This window comes from Xenopus tropicalis, chromosome 4 (genome assembly GCF_000004195.4).
Source record: "Xenopus tropicalis strain Nigerian chromosome 4, UCB_Xtro_10.0, whole genome shotgun sequence".
In the NCBI taxonomy this organism is placed as follows: domain Eukaryota; kingdom Metazoa; phylum Chordata; class Amphibia; order Anura; family Pipidae; genus Xenopus; species Xenopus tropicalis.
In genome coordinates this window covers 98107381-98129937 of record NC_030680.2, presented here as the reverse complement: position 1 = coordinate 98129937, position 22557 = coordinate 98107381, and the positions used below count along the sequence as shown (strand labels likewise).

Here is a 22557-nt window from a genome sequence, read left to right as displayed (position 1 = left end):
CACAGCATCCACCCAACATCCTCCAGCTCCCCCCAGCATCCTCCCCAAAATCCTTCAGCTGCCCCTTACCTTTCTCCAGCTCCTCCCAGCGTCCCCCCCACCATCCTTCAGCTCCCCCAAAACGTCCTCCCCAGCATCCCCCAGCTGCCCCTTACCTTCCTCCAGCTGCCTCCTAGCGTCCTCCAGCTGCCCCTTACCTTCCTCCAGTGTCCTCCCCAGCGTCCCCCTGCTTTCTGTGGCTCCCCCTGCTCCTACCACCCCCGCCCGCTTGCTCCAGCTGCGCCACCCGGCTCTTCTTCTCCTCCCCGTGACGTCACACGCATGTCTCTCGGGAGCACCACAGCTTCTGCGCAGTGAATCTCTAAATGTTAGAACTGAACTGAGCGGCGCAGAAGCTGCGGTGCTAATGAAAGACGTGATGTGACGTCACGGGAGCAGAGAACTTTAAAACCGGGACAAATCTGCGGCAATCAGGGACTGCGGGACAGAGTGGCAAAATCGGGACAGTTGGGAGGTATGCTCTTGGGGTAACTGAGACTTACAGCTTAAAGGGAAATTTCACCTTTTTCATCAAAACTATAATAACACATAAAACAGGACCCCAAAACTCACCAGAAATGTGTTCAAACTTTAAATAACCTGCCAAATTTAGTCAAATGGGAGTGGTATTTAGGGGGTGTGGTCACAGAAATGGACATGGTCAAAAAATCGCACCACAGGCTGCAGCATTTATTTTTGTCCCTCTTTCCATTTGCAAAATGCTACACAATTGTTTTAACTGTGCATTTTGCACTTACTAGAATAAATATAATAACATTCAGACTGTGCCAGCCTTATAATCTACGAGGCCCAAATTGGGTCAAAATGCTTCAAGCTCCAACTTCTAACGCCTCATATATAAATTCGAATGCGGATGACCTTCAGCGGATTTTTTTACAATCTTAAAGCTTGCTGCCATCTACTGGCGCAATGGCATAGTTCACACCATTGTAAGTCTATACAAGCCACGCCGCTTGTAAGTAACAAAGTTGCTTGATTTTGAATAGCGTCTAAAAACAAGATGGCGGCTTCCATGCTGGGGAGTGTGTTTCGAAGCGCTCGGCAGGTAAATGGGACGATGACATTGACAACAGGCTGGTGGGCATAAAGGGCTGCGGGGAGGAAGACAATGAGTAAATCAGTAGAGCTAAATAAAGGGTGTAGTGATACCAGCGGCACTCACACGCAATAGGGTCCCTGCCCTTGGAAGTCCGGCAGCGGAAGAATCTCAGGGATAACTGAAGAAAATAAGAGTCCTCTAGTATTGTTTATTTGAATTATGGAAGGTAGTGCTACTCTCCGTGCAGCCTAGCATTGGGGTATTTCACCAATGTTATATATTCACAAGTTATATGGAGCCTTTTGTTTTTGCCAAATAAACACTTTGAATGGGGGGCAGCTAAATACTTATAATTAAAAAAAATGTATTTCCTATAATCAAGTGAATAAAAGTCCCATGTCTGGGAACCTATGCCAGATACTAAGCGCCCCAATAAGGCCTGTTTACATGTAAAATAGGAGTAGCGGGGCCTCTCAAATAGCATCAGTGATGACATGTGGCTTATATTTTCTTCACTGGAGGTTTATACGCCTTTATCTTGCTAATTAACATTACAACTTTTTCAAGAGCGTGGCCAGGTACTATATTATAAATATATAGAAGAGTAGTAATATGTTTGGTTTGGCCAACATGTGCGTTTGATCATTTTTAAATGGTACATATGCAGCAGCCATTTATGTTTAGGGTATTGGAAAACTTTGAAATAAATGCATTTTTGGGGAGGAATGTTTGTTCCAAATGCTGTAGACTTTGTTTTATTATTAATTACATCCCTCACCACCCACGCTAGGGACTCATTACAGTAGCTTATAGGGATGAACATTTTTTCCTTTCCAAGAGAAAACACGCGTAAAGGTACCAGTAGCAGGCCCAGAGTGACAATCTGGAATTGGCTTACACTTCAGTGGCCAAAATGCAGAAGTATCCATTTTTTTTTGTTATCAGAATGGCCAAACAAGTAGATTATGATATGTATGGCCCCAGAAATACTTTACAATATTAATCGATAATTCTAACCCCTTATCCGGAAACCCGTTACCCAGAAAGTTCCGAATTACGGAGAGGCCATCTTCCATAGTCTCCATTATAAGCAAATAATTCTAATTTTTAAAAATGATTTCCTTTTTCTCTATGATTCCTGTAATTATAAAACAGAACCTTGTACTTGGTCCTAACTATAATTAATCCTTACTGGAGACAAAACAACCCTATTGGGTTTAGTCAATATTTAAATGATTTTAAGCAGATTCAAGTTATGGAGATCCAAATTACAGAAAGATCCCTTATCCGGAATACCCTGGGTCACAAGCATTCTGGATAACAGGTTCCATACCTGTACTGTTAAAAAAAATCTTTTTTTTTTTCAGTTGTTTCCTTGGCCTTCTGCAACTTGTACAAATCAAGTCCGAAATTACTACGTTGACTGGAGGATGTTTCGGGATGTTAAAAGGAGGAAAATGGCATATGAATACGCTGATGAGAGATTGAGAGTCAATGCTTTGCGGAAAAACATTATTCTCCCTAAAGAACTGCGGGTATTTTATTTAAGCAATTCAGTACATCGGAGCAAATGCCCCATATTTACTATAGATACTATAGTTGGTAGTTTGATTTTGAAAAATACGGTTACCAAGATGCTACAAACCACCTGTTCTAACCATCTGAAGGTTGTTCCTCTCCTCTGGTTTGGACTACTGGGTGATCACAAACAACAACTTTATATCCTACTCCTTAAAATGATTATAGTGATCACACACATGCTTTAGAGGTTGCATATGCCAATTAATTGAAGGGGTTATGCAGTAAAATGCACTAAGTTTACCTAGGAGCAGTAACCCATAGCGATAAATCAGCAGGTAGAATTTTCTGGTTACCTGTATAAAAGGAAACATCTTATTGGTTACTGCTCCTGGGCAAACTTAGTGCCTTTAATTACATGTGGGGGTTAATGCTCTCAAGCTGTTACAATAACAATCCCACAACATTATGCACACAATAATTCAATGCTAAGTACGCATTAATCTATCTGCTCTCACTCCCTGTAACTTTTTTTTATATGGTGTACATTTGTCGTTCTTATGCTTTTGTAAGGCAAGAAATTGTAATTATTAACATGTTCTTAAGTTTGGGTGCATGTTTATAACTTATTCTGTTTCAAAGCACAGCCAAGATAGTAAATGAAGAAGCTGGTCATTATACAAGTTGATAAATAAAGCTTAATGTGATACTACAGCAGCCAATTGTCTCACCAAGGATCAGTCTAAAAGTGGCCACACATGGATCTGATTGGGCAGGTTTGATCAAGAACCCCTTGGGCTCATTGGCCAAAAATTACACATAGTATATGGCCAGCTTACCTCTGATGTTTGTGTCTTTTTGAACATTTATTAAACTGGGGAAAAATAAATCATCTGTTTCTCTTTTTTTCACAGGAAGTGGCAGATAAAGAAATTGCTGCATTTCCAGTAGATAGCTGCCCTGTAAGAATCCGTAATCGCTGTGTCCTGACTTCTCGACCACGGGGTGTAAAAAGACGTTGGCGGCTAAGTCGAATTGTGTTCCGTCATCTAGCCGATAACAACCAAATGTCTGGCATTCAGAGAGCCATGTGGTAGGAACAGGATTTGAGGGCCAACTGTCGAAGCTACTGGGCTACCATTTACTAAGGACATTTTTTTAATTAAAGTATCATAAGAGCATTCTTTGTTGACAATTCTTGACAAAACCTGGCTTATTTATATGTATTTAAAAAAAATCTGTATTAAAAGCAACAATTACATTGCAGAGAATCCTTTTGAATGGAAATTTATGCTATAAAGACCTTTTTTTTTTTTTTTTTTAGTAGTTTATATTTCTCCATTTTGAATTTGCTTCAGTGAAACAGTATGGGATCAGTTATCTGGAAACCTGTTATCCAGAAAGCTCCAAATTAAGGCAAGGCCATCTTCCATAGAATCCATAACTTTAGAGTTGCTAAAACTATTGCTAATTAAATTCATTAACACTGAAACTGCCAGAACACAAGAAGAGTGTTGAGACATCTGGGGGAGGTGAAAATACGGGAGAATCTATGCTGAAAGACAAAACAAGACTAAATACCATTTTCTTTTATTGCAAACATAAGAAACTTTGTACTTTTTATTTTAGTACTTGTACCAAACATCTCCAAAATTATTGAAGGGTTACATATCCACTACCAATGAGTAAAAAGTGTCAAAACAATCTTCCATTTTTCACATCCCCTGATCCACATGAGGGAGAGAAAGAAAAGTTAGGATTCTTATAGAGAATTGCAGATAATTGAGGTAGAATTTTTAACATTTTAATATTGTAATTTGTTGAATTTATCACAAGTCATTCTCCCTTAAGATTGGTGAATGGCACATAAAGATGGAAACTAAACAGTGGCAGTGGGAAAGTATGGGGCAGAATTGTATGGTCTATCCTCCCTAGAGGGGATCTAAAGCCAAAAAATGAATTGATGTAAACTTTGCTTCTTTGAGCACTTCTGAAACTTACAAATCATTTAAGTGGTGAGAGTTCTGCCTCTTAAACTTATATAGTTATATCTAGTTTTTTTTTTTTAATGTTTTTAAGTTTAACCTTATTTGTCCTTTCACGATTTCTAATGTTTTAAAGCTCAACACTTTTGGGGATGTAGGGGTAGGGATTCCCATAAACATTCTTGATGCTTTCTTTCATTCTTAATGGTATGTACTAGTGCACCACTAATTTTCTTTGTCTGATCTAGAAAAGCTATACAGTGTACAAGTAAGGTACATTAGTTTGTAAAACAAAGACCCGCACACCTGTTTGAAATGGGTCTCTTTAATAAACAATTTGTAACCTGATATTTTAACAGATTTTCACATTTAACCTTTCAATGACAGCAGGCTGAGGCCAAATTTACTCTGCATATAAGTTCATGCAAAGTGAGCGGCGTCCCTGGTGCATAAATACACCTGTAGCTGTAAGCAGCCTCTTATGAGAGATGTATACATATTCCCTACGCATATGCCTGTTAAGTGTTAAAGACAGAAGGACAGACATTCAAAACTTTTACTAGGAAAGGAAGATAGAGGTATACAAATGAATGTTTCAGGCATATGAACCATGCAGTTTCTAATCTTAATTGGCATGAAATGCAACAGCAGCGAATTCCATGTCAGGAAAGCGAATTGTAAACAATAGACTTGTAAGAAGAGATAATTTCTCCAGGCATTAAAACGAGGACTGTTCCTGGACGTAGGCATCATTTAAGGCGTAAGCACTGAGAAGTCTATGTTCAGAATTCAGGATCGCCTTTCATTTGTTTTTCTCGTGATTCTACCCAAGCTTTATTAAGTGTTCTCTTCATGTCATCATCTCCATCATCATATATCTTCTTTAAGACATTCATTAATCCTGCACTTGGGTCTCCATCTGTGTCTAGTGCTGGTTTCCTAAAAAAAAAAAAAAAAGATTTAAATTATGTTACACTGAACTTAAAATACAAAAACATGACAATGAACACCAAATATAAAAAATAAGTGATCAAAATAATCTTCAAAATAACTTAGATCCATTGTACAATAAAAATCAGAGCTGTGGAGTTGGAAGCAAATTTGGGTAACTGGTTTTGGAGTCAGAAAAAAAATTGTAATGGAAAAAAATACAGTATGTTACAATATCCTATTTCACAGATAAGTCATAATACAGTACGTCTGTGCATAGTTGTTTCACTAGTGTGAAGTCCAGCTGAGCTATTATAACATTACTGTTTTAATTTTTTGTGTTTTGTTTAAACTTTAGGTTTAAGGAATGTTTGTAGTTTCTTTAATAAATAAAATAAAAAGCTACATTCAGATTTTAGTCTTCTACTGCCGAATGATATTGATCATACGCTTAAATGCAACTATCAAAAACTAATATTCAGTATGAAATTGTAGGATAAAGTCCTAAAAATAACAAATCGGAGGATGTTCTGCACATGAAATAGTTGGCAGACACAAATCGTGCAAAAGTGACTTCCTGCAAATGCACATAATACATGCGCAGATATTATCTGCCTGAAATTTTCTAACCTGTCCAACCACACACAGTCCAAAAATTGTATGAAACTATAGGGTTGATTTACTAAAGTGCGATAACGCTTATTGGATGGTTTTTTGCGTTAAAATTGACGGTCAAAAAAACGCGCATTATCGCATGCGTTAAGTTGCATATCGCGTGCGTTAAATAGTGCACAACCAAACGCGTTAATTTTACCGCATTGCATTAATTAGCGCGCAGAAATAATACTAATGCATGATTCACAAACACTTAGGGGCTGATTTACTTACCCACGAACGGGTCGAATGGAGTCCGATTGCGTTTTTTTCGTAATGATCGGTATTTTGCGATTTTTTTGTATGTTTTGCGATTTTTTCGGATTCTTTACGAATTTTTCGTTACCAATACGATTTTTGCGTAAAAACGCGAGTTTTCCTATCCATTACGAAAGTTGCGTAAAAAGTTGCGCATTTTTCGTAGCGTTAAAACTTACGCGAAAAGTTGCGCATTTTTCGTAGCGTTAAGTTTTAACGCTACGAAAAATGCGCAACTTTCCACGTAAGTTTTAACGCTACGAAAAATGCGCAACTTTTTACGCAACTTTCGTAATGGATACGAAAAACTCGCGTTTTTACGCAAAAATCGTATTGGTAACGAAAAATTCGTACAGAATCCGAAAAAATCGCAAAACATACGAAAAAGTCGCAAAATGTTCGTTTTCAAGTCGGAACTTTTCCAATTCGGGTCGGATTCGTGGGTTAGTAAATCAGCCCCTTAGGGGCAGATTTACTAATCCACAAATTCGAATCCCGAATGGGAAAAATTTGGATTGGAAATGAAAATTTAGTCACGATAATATCGTATTGGCGATCCGAAAGTCACAAAATTTACGCACCGAACCATTGTAAACAGCGGTAAAGCCTGTTTATTTCGCGCAAGCGTACGAAAAAGTTGTGCGGACGCCCGAAAAATTCGGCAAAAATATGCTCGGAGCGTTTGAATGAACGCTCCGAGCGTTCATGCTTTTGTAAATGTGCCCCTTAGACGCGCTAAATATCGCATTAGTCTATGGGAAAATTAACACCTACTTGGGGCAGGCGGTAATTATGTGTTGGCCCTAGAGTGATGCAGCCTCCAGTTTGCAGGGAAATGGTCATTTTCTAAAAAGTAGTTTTACGAAAGTAATGGCGTGTATGGCTAGCGTTTTTTCGCACGATGACAATTTGTGCGTGTTGCGTCAAATACCGCACAAAAATAGTCTTCGTGACTTAACGCAAACAGCATCACGTCTAAATTAACGCAAGTATCCTTTTAGTGAATCATGCGTTAAGACGCGACAAAATTTTTAACGCATGCTATAAATAGCGCTCGTTTTAACGCACCTTAGTCAGCCCTTATGTTTCTTAAAATTATTTTGGTGCATGTATAGCCAGCTTTATAGATTTATACCTAAACTTGAACAGCAACCTCAATTATGTTGGCAGTGACAAGCTTGGATGGCCAATAGGATAGTGAGGCAGCTTCCTAGCCAGTAGTTCTTTGGTTTGTTCCCAAAAGCAGACACCATTTTCATATAGCTTTAATTGCTGACCTTTCACAGAGATGAAAATGCCTTATATGTTATGTATTTTCCATGCTGATTGAAAGAACATGAGTATATTAAAAACAGAGTCGTCGGAGGTACCATCATTTGAGGAGTGCTAGTTGAAGGAAATTAGCTTCCAGCATGAACACGTGATAAAAACTGAATTTATCTGTAAACGATCCAAGAATCGTAAAGATACTTACTCTCTTTCCTTTGTTTGTTTCTCGACTTGTGTTAGGAATTCCCATTTATTCTCAGATTTCTTTCTGCACATTATCAGCACTGTGTCTGTCTTCACCTATATGAGAAGAATATTAAACAGTAGGAATTTTTTGAATGTATTCAGAACATATTTTGCATCCAATGAGATTACTGCACTGCAAGGCATTATGTAGGGACTCATTTTGCAGCTTCTGTATGCCCACAAGATGTGTTTGGGATTAAAACTGATTACAGGAGACTACAACACACACTTTCATATGAGCCACAAACTTGTATATACTTGGTGATATGCTTCAATGCACCAGATCAGATGTTGGCCTGATGGGTCTACAAAAGTGCTCAGGCCATACCAATGAAAATCCACAAAGGGGCTATTTTAAAAGCTTTTTTTTGAAAATGTACCTTTTTAGTTAGTGATAAGCCTAGTTTCTGGATGACAAATCTATTCTGTCATTAATTAGGTCTCCTCTCAATACCTAACCTTGAAACAGCCAATATAAATAATAGGGCACCCATACTTAAGCAGATAATGAGGGCATTAACCATCCCATGTGTGGGTGTGAAATAGTAAAAAATAGATAGGGGTCAAAACCAACTTCTACACCATAGCCTAGCCTATGGCCACAGCCCACTGATGAAGTGGAGGTAGTAACATTCTCCATTACCTACCCAAGAGCACCATCCTTTTTACTTTTAATGGGAAAGGCACTGTTTACAAACAAGTGTTAATATAACTAATTAATTAATTCATGGAGACCTATTTATTTTAACATATGATGTTATAAGGCAGTGCTGTCCAAGGTCTGTGGTACAGATAATGGAAGCCAGTTTTGACCACTCCCCCTTTTTAAACCACACCCATGTTATCAAGACCATACCCACATTAATGGTAGTAGCACAGCAAAAACCCAAATGGTTGGTGCTCACTGTAGGGATATTACCCTTTATTCATATGTGAAATAATTATGTAATGTTATATTAAGTAACACACTTAAATCCATATGCCTCCTCCTCCCGTGTGGATAGCACAGCACCCCCCGGCATATAATTATTATCAAACGCTAATAAACTTTCAGAACAAACCCCTGCCAGGTTCACCACTCACAGGCAGCATGGGGCAGGCAGAGTATGGCATGCACATTCAGCATAGGGCAGGCAGAGTATGGCACATGCATGCAGCATAGGGCAGGCAGAGTACTGCCTGTGTGCCATATTCTGCCTGCCCTATGCTGCCTGTGTGTGTGGCGCACACACAGCATAAATTAGACAGAGTATGGGACACACAGGCAACATACAGTGACACAATGCTGGCACTGCTCCTACAGGTGTGAACAGGTGAACAATGCGGGTGATTACAGTCTGAGCCTGAGGTGTGAAGAATGCAGGGATTAAAAAGTGAACAGTACAGATGGTGCAAAGTGCTAAAAACACTGTACATTGCACCCTGCCTTCCTTCTTGTAAATAAGCCCTCTTATTTCAAGGCATCATGGAATTTGTAATTTTGTTTCTGGCATTTATAATTGTCTCAAAATTTCATATACGCATGCATTTAAGAGCATAATATTTACAGTGCAAGTACAGCTGTGAAAGACTTACTTTCTTTGTGCTACCCTCTGGAGAAATTGGCTTTAGTAAATTGTTCACAGTCATGGTGTGATTTTTTCCATCAAGATCCTTCACTAACAATTCAAATGACCTGCAAAATAAGAGATTGGCATCAGTTAACTCTGCTTTGGGAGCAGAGCTGTATCTACCATATACAGGTCCTTTTCAAAAAATTAGCATATTGTGATAAAGTTCATTATTTTCTGTAATGTACTGATAAACATTAGACTTTCATATATTTTAGATTCATTACACACAACTGAAGTAGTTCAAGCCTTTTCTTGTTTTAATATTGATGATTGTGGCATACAGCTCATGAAAACCCAAAATTCCTATCTCAAAAAATTAGCATATTTCATCCGCCCAATAAAAAAAAAGTGTTTTTAATACAAAAAAAGTCAACCTTCAAATAATTATGTTCAGTTATGCACTCAATACTTGGTCGGGAATCCTTTTGCAGAAATGACTGCTTCAATGTGGCGTGGCATGGAGGCAATCAGCCTGTGGCACTGCTCAGGTGTTATGGAGGCCCAGGATGCTTCAATAGCGGCCTTAAGCTCATCCAGAGTGTTGGCTCTTGTGTCTCTCAACTTTCTCTTCACAATATCCCACAGATTCTCTATGGGGTTCAGGTCAGGAGAGTTGGCAGGCCAATTGAGCACAGTAATACCATGGTCAGTAAACCATTTACCAGTGGTTTTGGCACTGTGAGCAGGTGCCAGGTCATGCTGAAAAATGAAATCTTCATCTCCATAAAGCTTTTCAGCAGATGGAAGCATGAAGTGCTCCAAAATCTCCTGATAGCTAGCTGCATTGACCCTGCCCTTGATAAAACACAGTGGACCAACACCAGCAGCTGACATGGCACCCCAGACCATCACTGACTGTGGGTACTTGACACCGGACTTCAGGCATTTTGGCATTTCCCTCTCCCCAGTCTTCCTCCAGACTCTGGCACCTTGATTTCCGAATGACATACTTTGGACCACTGAGCAACAGTCCAGTGCTGCTTCTCTGTAGCCCAGGTCAGGCGCTTCTGCCGCTGTTTCTGGTTCAAAAGTGGCTTGACCTGGGGAATGCGGCACCTGTAGCCCATTTCCTGCACGCGCCTGTACACGGTGGCTCTGGATGTTTCTACTCCAGACTCAGTCCACTGCTTCCGCAGGTCCCCCAAGGTCAGGAATCGGTCCTTCTCCACAATCTTCCTCAGGGCCCAGTCACCTCTTCTCGTTGTGCAGCATTTTCTGCCACACTTTTTCCTTCCCACAGACTTCCCACTGAGGTGCCTTGATACAGCACTCTGGGAACAGCCTATTTGTTCAGAAATTTCTTTCTGTGTCTTACCCTCTTGCTTGAGGGTGTCAATGATGGCCTTCTGGACAGCAGTCAGGTCGGCAGTCTTACCCATGATTGCGGTTTTGAGTAATGAACCAGGCTGGGAGTTTTTAAAAGCCTCAGGAATCTTTTGCAGGTTTTTAGAGTTAATTAGTTGATTCAGATGATTAGGTTAATAGCTCATTTAGAGAACCTTTTCATGATATGCTAATTTTTTGAGATAGGAATTTGGGGTTTTCATGAGCTGTATGCCACAATCATCAATATTAAAACAAGAAAAGGCTTGAACTACTTCAGTTGTGTGTAATGAATCTAAAATATATGAAAGTCTAATGTTTATCAGTACATTACAGAAAATAATGAACTTTATCACAATATGCTAATTTTTTGAAAAGGACCTGTATTCTTTTTCTTTCCAATCCTGTGGAGAAAAAATGCACTCTGCATGAACATGGCCCTTCTTCCTCCAGTTTCCATTTGCATTTATAGATAAGACGGATTTCATGAAACAGGGATATGACACATACATGCTCACTAAAAATGGAGGGGGCACTAGGCCCACACAAACTTTGTGACTAAAACCCAAATATGTAACTGTTTTGGTCTCAGAATCTAATACAGACAGGTATTTCTATTTCATGGCACTTTTTATGGGCCTCGCTTTTGCTTCAATCTGGCCATACATGCACCAATTTTTGTATGATATTTGGTACGTGTATGGTGGATTGAAGAGGCGACCAATATTGCAAAAGTTCTTATCGATCAGGTGGGACAACAGATTTTGATCAGGTGCCCTAGCAAAAGCGGAGTTTAGGGTTGAATTGTTAGGGGTAGAATTCCTTTGCTTCTATCTCCACATCTGATGATTCAGCCCTGTGGAGGGTATAAATGGTACGAATGAACCAATGGTCGCAGGAAAGATCATAGTTGCTTCATGTATGGCCACCTTAATCCAGAACTGAACAGATAAAAAGCCCTGTACTTACTACTAGGTGCAAGTCCCTTTGTGTATGGGGCTCTAACAGCCATAAGAATAGCTCTCTTGCACATTGCAGAACCTGAAGTTTGATGGTTCCTCGTTTCATGGAGAAAGCTGCTGCCTGGGGTCAGTGAAATGGACTGGCTTGAACTAAATGATACATTTGCTTACTAGAGGAACATGCTTATTTATAAGGGGGGTACTGTCTAATCTATAAACAAAAGTCTAAAAATTTCTAATTGTAGTGCTCTAGAACATTCAACTTTATACAATCTCTAAGGGGCCGTGTTCATTAAAACACAAGTTCGAATCCCGAATAGGAAAAATTCAGATTGGATACAATAATTTCTGAAGATCGCAAATATCATGAAAATGCTTACGAAAAAAACGTATAAGTCACGATAATATCGTATTGGCAATCCGAAAGTCACTAAATTTTTGTACCAAGCGATTGTAAACAGCGGCAGAACCTTCCCGAATTTTTCGCGCAATCGTACGAAAAAGTTATCCGGGCGTACGAAAAAGTCGCGCATGCGCAAAAAAAATCGGTGGAAATACGCTCAGAATGTTCGTGTCTTAATAAATCTCCCCCCTTGTGTGGACATGGCTCATACTTTTCTCCTTGCAACCCTATAACCAAGTGATTAGCACAGTCAAATTTAATCAATTACAATACTACTCTGCACACAAATCAAAGTTAACCTACAATCAATTAAAGGTACATGTTATAAACCAGGGAGTTTCAGCTATAACACAAGCATATCTGCCTACCTTTCTGAGAAATGAACTTGCACATTAGCAGCAGGAATATTCTGCACTCCATTTAGAGTAATATAGATTTTAACAAACTTTTCAGATTGATCCCACCCTGCAGAAAGAAAAGGTAAGACACAATAATTAACAATTTTGTGTTTAGTAACACCAACCTCATATAGTGTGTTGTCACAGTATAACAGATATTGGGCAGATTCTTGAGGGCAAATTTTTATTTAACTTATGATCACATGATCCATTCAACTATAGAACACTGAACAGGCTAAGGGCTACATTTTTTCTGTTACCAAAATTGACTTGTTGGTTTCAAGATAGACAGATGGCTCACTGGGCACAGGCAATTGAAAAGGAGATTTTGTGATAACTCACCGTTAAATCCTTTTCTCTTAGGACGTCTGTGGGACACAGGGACCATGGGTATAGTATCTACCAGCAGGAGGCAGGACACTAGAGAGGAAGAAGAGGAAGAAGCCCCTCCTCCCTGGTACTATACCCCCCTTCACTTCCTTAGCAAGCCAGTTTTGTCAAACATATAACAGATTAACAGATAACAGAATAACTTCAAACTTAGTCATAAGGTAAGCAGAAAAACCTTTCCAGAAGGACCGCTTCCGGGGGGGAAGCCCTGTGTCCCACAGACGTCCTAAGAGAAAAGGATTTAACGGTGAGTTATCACAAAATCTCCTTTTCTCTTACAGGTGTCTGTGGGACACAGGGACCATGGGGACATACCAAAGCTGTCCCATTAAAGAAGGGTGGGAGAAGCGAGTTCAGGCAACTGCGGCTTGCAGTACCTTTCTCCCGAAATGAGCGTCAGATGCCGCAAAGACCTCAAATCTGTAAGATTTGGTAAAGGAATGGATAGAGGCCCATGTAGCGGCCTTGCAGACTTGTTCGGCTGAGGCCCTGTTCCTAAAGGCCTAGGAGGTGCTGATTCCCCGAGTGGAGTGAGCTCTAATGTGGAGAGGTGGAGGTCTACCCTTGGCGATGTATGCTCTGCGAATGGCCTCTTTGATCCAACAACAGGGTGGCCTTGGAGGCCGGAGAACCCTTCTGTGAGCCGGTTGGCAAGATAAAGAGGGATGAGGACTGGCGAATGTCCTGAGTTCGGTGGAGGTAGAATTTGAGTGCCCGGACCGGATCTAGCGCGTGCAAGGCCACTTCCCTGGGGGAGGATGGCTGAGGGCAGAAGGACGGAATGGTGATGTCCTGGTTGATGTGAAAGGAGGTACCAACCTTAGGCACGAAGGAAGGCACGGTTCTAAGGACTGCTCGGTCCGAGTGGAAAACGAGGTAAGGCTGAAGGTGAGGTAAGGCTGAAGGTGAGATAAGGCCGAGATCTCAGACACTCTGCGTGCCGAGGAGATGGCCAGCAGAAAAACCGTCTTCCAGGTAAGCCACATCAGGGGAATGCTGCCCAGGGGCTCAAAGGGAGGGCCCTGCAGGACAGTAAGGACCAGGTTGAGGTCCCAGGGGGGAACGGGATCACGGAAGGGAGGGTGGAGCCTCGAGACCCCCTGTAGGAAGGTGGCTATGTCCGGAATGGTAGCCAGACGACGCTGGAAGAGGACCGATAGAGCCGATATCTGAGACTTGAGGGATCCCAGGGAGAGACCCTTGGAAAGTCCCGACTGGAGAAAGGACAAAAGTCGGGGGAGGGAGAAGGCCCGAAAGGGGTGACCAGCATTGTCACACCAATCTTTGAAAGTCTTCCAAACGCGGTGGTAGGTCTTGGAGGAGATTGGCCTCCGGGCAGCCATCATGGTGCGGATGACCAAGGAGAACCCCTTGCGCTGGAGAATTAGGGTTTCAATAGCCAGGCCGTCAAACTGAGGAAGGCTGGGTCCGGGTGGCGGATTGGGCCTTGCGTCAGAAGGTCGGAGTCCAGGGGGAGGCGCCAGGGATCTGCTCTGCTGAGATGGACCAGATCGGAGAACCAGGCCCTTTTGGGCCAGAAGGGGGCCACTAGGATCACTGGGCCGGACCCGGCCTTGATTTTCCGGATGACTCTGGGCAGGAGGGGGAGGGGAGGGAAGATGTACGCCAGGGGAAAGTCCCAGCTGGCCGTGGGAGCGTCTGCTGCTAAGGCTAGGGGGTCTCTGCACCTGGCCATGAATAGGGGAACCTGTCGGTTCAGGCGAGAGGCCATGAGGTCCACGGTTGGGAGACCCCATCGTGCAACGATGTCCTGGAAAATCCTTGGGCTGAGGGCCCACTCTCCTGGATCGAGTTGTTGACGACTTAGGTAGTCGGCCTGCCAATTGTCGAGTCCGGGGATGTAGACAGCTGTCAATCGGGACTCCTGGGTTTCTGCCCAGGTCAGGATAAGACTGACCTCCTTGAGAGCCTGGCGACTTCGGGTTCCGCCCTGGTGATTCAGATAGGCGACAGTGGTTGCGTTGTCGGACTGCACCTTGATGGCTTGGCCCCTGAGGAGGTGCTGCCAGTGTAGAAGCGCAAGGCGGACTGCCCTGATCTCCAGAATGTTGATGGGGAGAAGGGCTTCGGTCTTCGACCAGGTCCCCTGGGCTGAAAGGTGGCCCAGAACTGCTCCCCAGCCCTTGAGACTGGCGTCCGTGGTCAGGAGGCGCCAGAGTGGTTCCTGCAGAGAACGTCCTTTGGCCAGGTGGGAAGAGTTGAGCCACCATGCCAGGGAGGCCTGAGTCTTGGGAAGAATACGGAATCGTTGGGACAGGCTGGTGCGGGTCCACTGATCCAGAATGTTCCACTGGAGGTCGCGCAGGTGGAACTGAGCGAAGGGCACCGCCTCTATGGAGGACACCATGGATCCTAGCACCTGCATCGCAAACCGGATGGACGGGGATGGAGATTGGATCAGACGGCTGATCAGGTTCTGGATTTTGGCGGTCTTTTCCGGAGGAAGGAACACTCTCTGTTGAGCCGTGTCGAATATCATGCCCAGGAAGGGCATCCGACGGGAAGGAGTGAGTCGTGACTTTTCCAGGTTGATCTTCCAACCCAGAGAAGTTAGGGTTGAGGTGACCAGTTCTAGCTGGGATGTCGCTGTGGAGGGAGATGGCGCCTTGAGGAGAAGGTCGTCCAGATAAGGGGTAATAGAAACCCCCTGTGACCTGAGGGAGGCCGCCGCCGCCGCCATGATCTTGGTGAAGATGCGTGGCGCTGAAGTGAGCCCGAAAGGGAGGGCTGTGAACTGAAAGTGGAGGTTTTGGACGGCAAATCTTAAGTATTTCCAGTGGGGAGGGAAAATGGGGACATGGAGGTAGGCGTCCTTTATGTCCAAGGCCACGAGGTACTCGTTGTGGCCCATGGCTGCAATCACCGACCTGAGCGATTCCATTTTGAAGCGAGAGAAACGAAGGTGGGTGTTGAGTTTCTTGAGGTCTAGAATGGGCCGAAAGGAACCGTCTCGCTTTGGAACGAGAAAGAGGTTGGAGTAGAATCCCCGGAACCTCTCCCCCGGAGGGACCGGAGTGATAACTCTCTCGTCCAAGAGGTCTTGGACGATGGAGAGGAAGGCGGACTGTCTGAGAGGATCTTGAGACAGTCGGGACAGAAAGAACCTGCTTGGCGGGTTGGAGAGAAACTCGAGGCGATAGCCTGAAGAGACGACCCTGTGTACCCATGGGTCGGAGGTGAGACGGAGCCAGGCCTCGTGGAAAAAACGAAGTCTGCCTCCTACTGGAGGGGGACTTCCTGCCTGGGGGTAGTCATGCGGAGGGTTTGTCAGCAGGCTTGGCTTGAGGGCGTCTGCCCTGCCAGGAGTACCTGGAACGGGTCTGAAACTTGGGCTTTCCTGAAGGATTGTGGAACCTATCTCCCGAGGATGTGGAATCCCTGTGGGAGGAGAACTTGGACCCCTTGGAGCGAAAGAAGCGACCCCTGCGAAAGGAAGGACGGTTCCTGGGCTGTGGGAGGAAGGTGCTCTTTCCTCCAGTAGCCTGGCTGATTATCTTGTCGAGTTCTGGCCCGAAAAGAAGTTTGCCCTTAAAGGGAAGAGTGGTGAGAGATTTTTTGGAGGACATGTCGGCGGACCAAAGTTTGAGCCACAACGAGCGGCGCGCCGCTACGGCAAGCGCAGAGGTGCGGCTGATGGCCTGTGCAGAGTCCAGAGAAGCTTCACAGAGAAATTCGTTAGCGTCGCGGATCTTGGATGCTAGGAGGGCTAGTTCCTGTCTGGAAGAGCCCGAGGAGATGCCTTCAAGGAGAGAACTGGACCAGGTTTGGATCGCCCGGGAAACCCAGGCGGATGCCAGAGCCGGGCGCAGGCTCTCCCCGGCGGAAGAGAACGTGGCTCTAAGGAACCCCTCCATCTTTTTGTCCATAGGATCCTTAAAGGAGGAGGAATCCGGAACAGGGAGAGCCGTGTTTTTGGACAGACGGGATACCGGAGCGTCCATGGAGGGAGGAGTAGTCCATTTTTCCAAAGTCTCCTGTGGGAATGGATAACAGCGTTGAAAACGCCGAGAGGTCTGAAAACGCCTTTCAGGGTGGTCCCACTCTGACTGGATGAGAGAATCCAGCTGATCGTGGGAAGGAAAAACGGTGGAGGTCCTCTTCTGACGCTTGAAAAGAGAGGAGGAGGAGGAGGCCTCAGCAGACTCTGTAGTCTTGAGGTCAAGACAAGAAATGACTGACGCGATAAGATCATCAATGGCCTCGGACGAGGACTTGGTTGTATCGTCCGGATCATCCGGCCCGTCAGATGAAATTTCTCCTTCACTTAGGGAATTATCATCCCAATTGGCTGAGGCGTGTAGTGACTCGGAATCACTGTAATCTTCCAGCCGAAGTAGCGCTTGTCGCTTAAGAGACCTGGTGGGCTGCGGATCCTCCCTATCTAGTCTGTCTAGTAGTTTGTCAAGACAGGCAGCTAACTTGGGAATACCTGAGGAAAGTTGGGCCGCCCACGGAGGCGGTTCCTGGTTGGAGGAAGAGGCCTGCGCTTGAGCATCCAAAGCCGGTACGGGAGTAGGGTCCTCCCCTGCTATATCTGTAGAGGGGGGAAGAGGCACAACCGGGGCCTGGGATGGAGTCTCAGCCGGAAGCTTGGAGCATGAGGAACAAAGAGGTTCCTTTCTGCCAGATGGGAGACGTTTGCAGCACCTAGCGCATGCTAAATATTTCACTTTTGATGAACTGGAAGCCCCCCTGGAAAAGGGGCCCTCTGGAATGCCCTCTGCCATGACAGAAACAACAACAGCAATACAGTGCAGTTCTTATCAAAACAGTCAGCAGGAATTAAGCAAAAAAGATAGGAAGACTTTAATGCAATAGGCAATGAATGCAGAGAAAAAGGGGTTGAAAGTTCACCCTTTTTTTTTTTTTTTTTTTTTGACAGAGAATAATGATAATAATAATTATTAATATATCTCTATAAACCTTCCCAGCCGGAAAGGTAATCTCACAGTGCCCAGCAGTTACGCAGACAAAAAAAACAGCCCAGAAGGGGTTAAGCCCTTCAGAAAAACCCCCCGCTGCCGTACCAGCCCTGCCCTGCCTTTCCTGAGTTCTCCCCAGAAGTGCCCCCCCTCCTGCCAGCAATACCGTCCTTGTCTGGAAGAGGTCCCTTGGAGCAGCGTGAGAGAGCAGCCGATCAGGATGGAGAGCTGGAGAGAATGGCGCGAAGCCGGAGCGCGCGAAGTAAAGGCGCACACAAAATGGCGCCGTGACGTCACTGGAACGCATGAAGAAGGTGGAACGCATGGAGGTGGAACGCATGGCGCTGGAACGCATGGCGCTGGAACGCATGGCGCTGGGAGGCGAGGGAGCCGGAGAGCACCTGGAGAAAAAGAAGAAGTGCTGCTGGCAGACAGGGCAGGCTGGAGAGGCAGGCTAGGAGCTGATAGACTGACCTGGGACTGGAACGCTGGGGCACTGGAGCAACAGGACCGGACAGCTTCTGCACTAAGGTTAGGCAGGGATGTCTGTGTGGCTCGCTCCGTAGGAGTCTTACTAGCCCCGGTACCTGGATCCCACGTAGGGGGAAGCCTGTGGAGGGAACTCTAGAAAGTCCCTATAGGACAACCCCTGGTGCCAGATTCTGGCCGTAGAAATCAGAATGGAGCTGTGAAGATCCTGTCTCCTGAGGACACTAGAAAAAACTGGCTTGCTAAGGAAGTGAAGGGGGGTATAGTACCAGGGAGGAGGGGCTTCTTCCTCTTCTTCCTCTCTAGTGTCCTGCCTCCTGCTGGTAGATACTATACCCATGGTCCCTGTGTCCCACAGACACCTGTAAGAGAAAATATTATATATCAATGACATAAGAGAAAATAGTCTTGTGTGTTATGATACTGGATGGGGGTGGCAACTGTGTTAGAAGAGCCCAAACCTGTGCATATGCAGTACAGAACTTTTCCCAATTTCTGTACTGCACATGTAAGCTCTACGGGGCAAGGACCTCCTTCCTACTGTGTCTCATACCACACAGCACTTATTCCCTGTGGATTACAACCTGGGTGCAAATCAGATAAACAATGTAAATGTGTAAAAAATGCTGATGCACACCAGGAAAATTTAATCAAAAAAAGATACTTCATACCCTTGTGGCGCTTTATAAATAAAGTTATACATACATACATACATACATACATACATGAGCCTAGCTTCAATATTACAAGGGATGCCTGAAACACAAAAAACAAGACGGTGGCATAGGTGTCTAGCAACTACAATAACTGGGGGGGGCATCCCAAACAACCTGACAGCCCCAGTGATTTTTTTTTTTTAAATGCCAGATTGTAAGTAAAAGAAGTAGTATTGGGGAAATGTTTTTCTTAAAGGCCTTAAACAGTGTCACATATCTATTAGCCCTACAAAAAATGTGTTATTTCTTTCAGATCAGCTCTTTTCTCACCATAGTTGTTTATTTTGACTGTGTACGTGCTTGTCATTGGAGGAACAATTGCTGATGGTTTTTGGGTTTCCATAGATTCCCCTGCTTGTTGCTGCTGTTTGGTAGATATTTCTGTCTCCAGCTTACGCTGCTCAACAAATAACACATCCCGCACACGTTTCCTTGTGGCTTTCTCAAGCAGCTGTTTCACCTCTTCCAAGTCTTTCTGAAGCTGAATAATAAATTGCTTTGGTTAATACATAGCGTTATAAATAGACAGCATACAGTCTTATTACTTAATTAAGAATATTGGGAAAACATCAAAATGCCAGTAATCAACAAGAGCCAACATGCTCTGGGAAAATAAAACAGTCATACCTATATCAGTCTTGGGGATATGGCACGTACACTTAGATTGTAAGCTCTACAGGACAGGGACCCCCTTCTGCTTGCACTTAATCTTTAATAAACCTTTACTATGTATTTATAAATGACACATTTGTTCTATTTATGTATTGTTCTGCTGTACAATGCTGCATGCAAAAGTAGTGCTATATAAATAAAAATATCCCATAGTGTTGGTGACATGGACTCCTTAAATGAGCTTAATTTCAGATACATTTGCTTAAATGGTTGCTGTAGGTAAGAGAAAAGTTTACAACAGTTTCCATTAAGGTGGCCATACACGCACCGATATTATCGTACGAAACCTCGTTTCGTACGATAATCGGTGCGTGTATGGCATGTCGGCGAGTCGACCGATATCGCCATAGAAGGCGCCTGACCAAAATTCTCCCTTCAGAGCTGAATCGGCAGAAGGAGGTAGAAATCCTATTGTTTCTACCTCCTTACCTGCCGATTCAGCCCTGAATGGTGTGTGGCGGATCTTACGATGTTTCGTGCGACCGATGGTCGTACGAAACATCGTCAGATCGCCACGTGTATGGCCACCTTTAGTTTTGCTTTCACTTTTATATCCGTAAGACTGCAAAGCAGAGGGAAGACAGGAAAGGCACAGATACATTTATATTTGCCAGACTTAAGATCTTTCCTACATCGTCAATACACTACAAACTGCAATAAAATTCAGCCAAAGAAGGCATTAAAACTAATCTGTTCTATGTGATAAGGTGGCACAGCAGCATATATACAAACAAATACAGGCTTGTGCAGCCCTAATCATTTTTTCAAGCCCCACAACATGAACAAATTGAGCAGCAGCTTGGCACATTTCATGCAATTTTCATGTGAGCAATTCACAAAACAAAAAGTGTTAAAGGTACAGTATACCCCCTTTATCAACATTGCTGCAATAAATAGGACTTGTGCAAAACATTTTGCCTTTCAGTTAGGCAAAACTTTTAAAATTACAATAAAGCCACATTTTACTTTCTGATTCTAAGAATCAATTCCAAACAAACCAGCAGTCCACCGAGGAGCCTTTGTATAATGAGCTGCTTTTTATCCAAAAAAATAACAGGCTGTTTCTGGGGGACAGGAGGGGTTTGTTTATACAGAATCTTCTCAGTGGGCTGCTGGTTATTTGATTTGATCCTTGGGATCGGAGAGTAGAATGTGGCTTCAGTTTCATTTTCTAATTTTTCTGTTTTAAGAGCAAGAAATAACAAAATCTATATATATATATTATCTAATGAAAAGGACAAGACAAATGTTCAGTACAAAACCTATTTATTTAACCAATGTGGAAAAAGAGGGGTATTCTATCCCAATAGTGCAGAGTTTAGATGGGGGGGGGAGAAAGAAGTTAACAAACTGCGCCCACCCCAAGGGTTTGTCATAAGAATCAATAACTGTGTGCCCAGAGACCCTACTGATTTTTTTGCAACTAATAACCTAATGGGAAAAATAAGCATAACTGTAACTGGTGCCCCCTATTATTTATTCCTTATTTTATAGGAACAGGAAATCTGGGGGCCCTGCTGGTACTATGAAACGTATTACCCATGATTAACCCAATCGCTGCCCCAAGAGAACACTATACATAAACACAGCGTTTTAGCCAAGCAGAACTTAGTGACATCCACAGAGCCACGCAGAACAATGCTCTCATTAACATGTTGCGGACAGTAAGTCAGTTGCTCATTAGGTGCGACCATCGAGCCCTCTCACCTCCTGTAGAACGGATTCCATTTCTGGACCAGACGCACAGATACTACGATGCACACACCTTGCTCCCAGGCACTACTAGGCACACACCTTACTCACAGCATGGATTCTCTGGAACCTTCCGCAGCGACTCGTGACGTTAGCAACACGCCCCTTTCCCGGCCCCAGCCTTCCCCCTAGCCAATGCCCAGCCTTCCCCCTAGCCAATGCTCAGCCTTTCCTCTAGCCAATGCCCAGCCTTCCCCCTAGCCAATGCTCAGCCTTTCCCCCAGCCAATGCCCAGCCTTTCCCCTAGCCAATGCCCAGCCCACCTATATTGCGTAAGACAAAGCTCTATGCCTACGAGCGACAACCGTCTGTTCTTGCGTAGTTGGCCCGTTCAGCAGAGAGAAAGCAATGCTGGCATATATCTGTGACCTGTCATAGTCATGACTCCGGCATCTAGCTTTATAAATTCTTTTTATAAGGAGGTAACTTAAGATAAATTGAGGATTTCTGCAGTAAATAGAAGCTTTGTGGAAGTCTGGTGTTATTATTATTGCAAGTGTCCGACTGAGATGCCAGGGGCCCACCAGAAAACCTTGGACTATAGGCCCCCTTTTTTTTAAAGATTACTGCTCCTCTGCTGGCTTAACCTATTTATTATACAAGTTTCTTTGCTGTAGCCTTCCATCTCTTTTTCCCATACAGAAATAGGGAATGACCATGCAATTGGCTAAATAGAAGCAAGAAGGCCCACTGACACCTGGACCCACTGGGAGTTTTCCTAGTATCCTTGTGGACCAGTCCAACACTGATTATTGCAGCCAGACATTTTTGAGTAATCTGTTTTGTAGCAAGAACTCCTGTCAGAATGGCTTGAAATGTCTTTGTGGGTACCTAGAGTATATAGGTTGCAGTGCTGAGAATGATGGGATGAAACTAATGGCAGCAGACCCTGTGGTTGCAAGGGGGCCAGAACCACAGGGTCTGCAGTACTATAGTC

At 43.8% G+C, this 22557-nt stretch overlaps 2 protein-coding genes across 2 annotated transcripts; one reads left to right on the top strand and one right to left on the bottom strand.

The window, feature by feature from the left end:
- Nucleotides 1-685: 685 nt before the first annotated feature.
- Nucleotides 686-3933, top strand: mrps14 (mitochondrial ribosomal protein S14). Its single transcript, XM_002931438.5, has 3 exons — nt 686-1105; nt 2467-2634; nt 3532-3933. The coding sequence occupies exons 1-3, from the start codon at nt 1061-1063 to the stop codon at nt 3712-3714; spliced, it is 396 nt and encodes a 131-aa protein (XP_002931484.1). The 5' UTR covers nt 686-1060; the 3' UTR covers nt 3715-3933.
- A 982-nt stretch (nt 3934-4915) lies between these two features.
- On the bottom strand, nt 4916-21685 carry cacybp (calcyclin binding protein). Its single transcript, NM_001011170.1, has 6 exons — nt 21576-21685; nt 19467-19677; nt 12629-12725; nt 9535-9634; nt 7919-8013; nt 4916-5541 (listed from the first exon to the last, which is right to left on the bottom strand). Exons 1-6 carry the CDS (start codon nt 21594-21596, stop codon nt 5385-5387), a joined length of 681 nt encoding a protein of 226 aa, NP_001011170.1. The 5' UTR covers nt 21597-21685; the 3' UTR covers nt 4916-5384.
- Nucleotides 21686-22557: the final 872 nt, after the last annotated feature.

Bases quoted from the DNA above. Each gene is read 5' to 3' on its own strand.
- mrps14 (XM_002931438.5), top strand. From the start codon at position 1,061: ATGGCGGCTTCCATGCTGGGGAGTGTGTTTCGAAGCGCTCGGCAG. The intron at 1,106-2,466 runs GTAAATGGGACG...TTTTTTTTTCAG, and splicing joins TGTTTCGAAGCGCTCGGCAG to TTGTTTCCTTGGCCTTCTGC. The intron at 2,635-3,531 runs GTATTTTATTTA...TTTTTTTCACAG, and splicing joins TTCTCCCTAAAGAACTGCGG to GAAGTGGCAGATAAAGAAAT.
- cacybp (NM_001011170.1), bottom strand. From the start codon at position 21,596: ATGGAATCCGTTCTACAGGAG. The intron at 19,678-21,575 runs GTGAGAGGGCTC...TTTATTATTCAG, and splicing joins TGGAATCCGTTCTACAGGAG to CTTCAGAAAGACTTGGAAGA. The intron at 5,542-7,918 runs GTAAGTATCTTT...TTTTTTTTTTAG, and splicing joins AAACAAACAAAGGAAAGAGA to GAAACCAGCACTAGACACAG.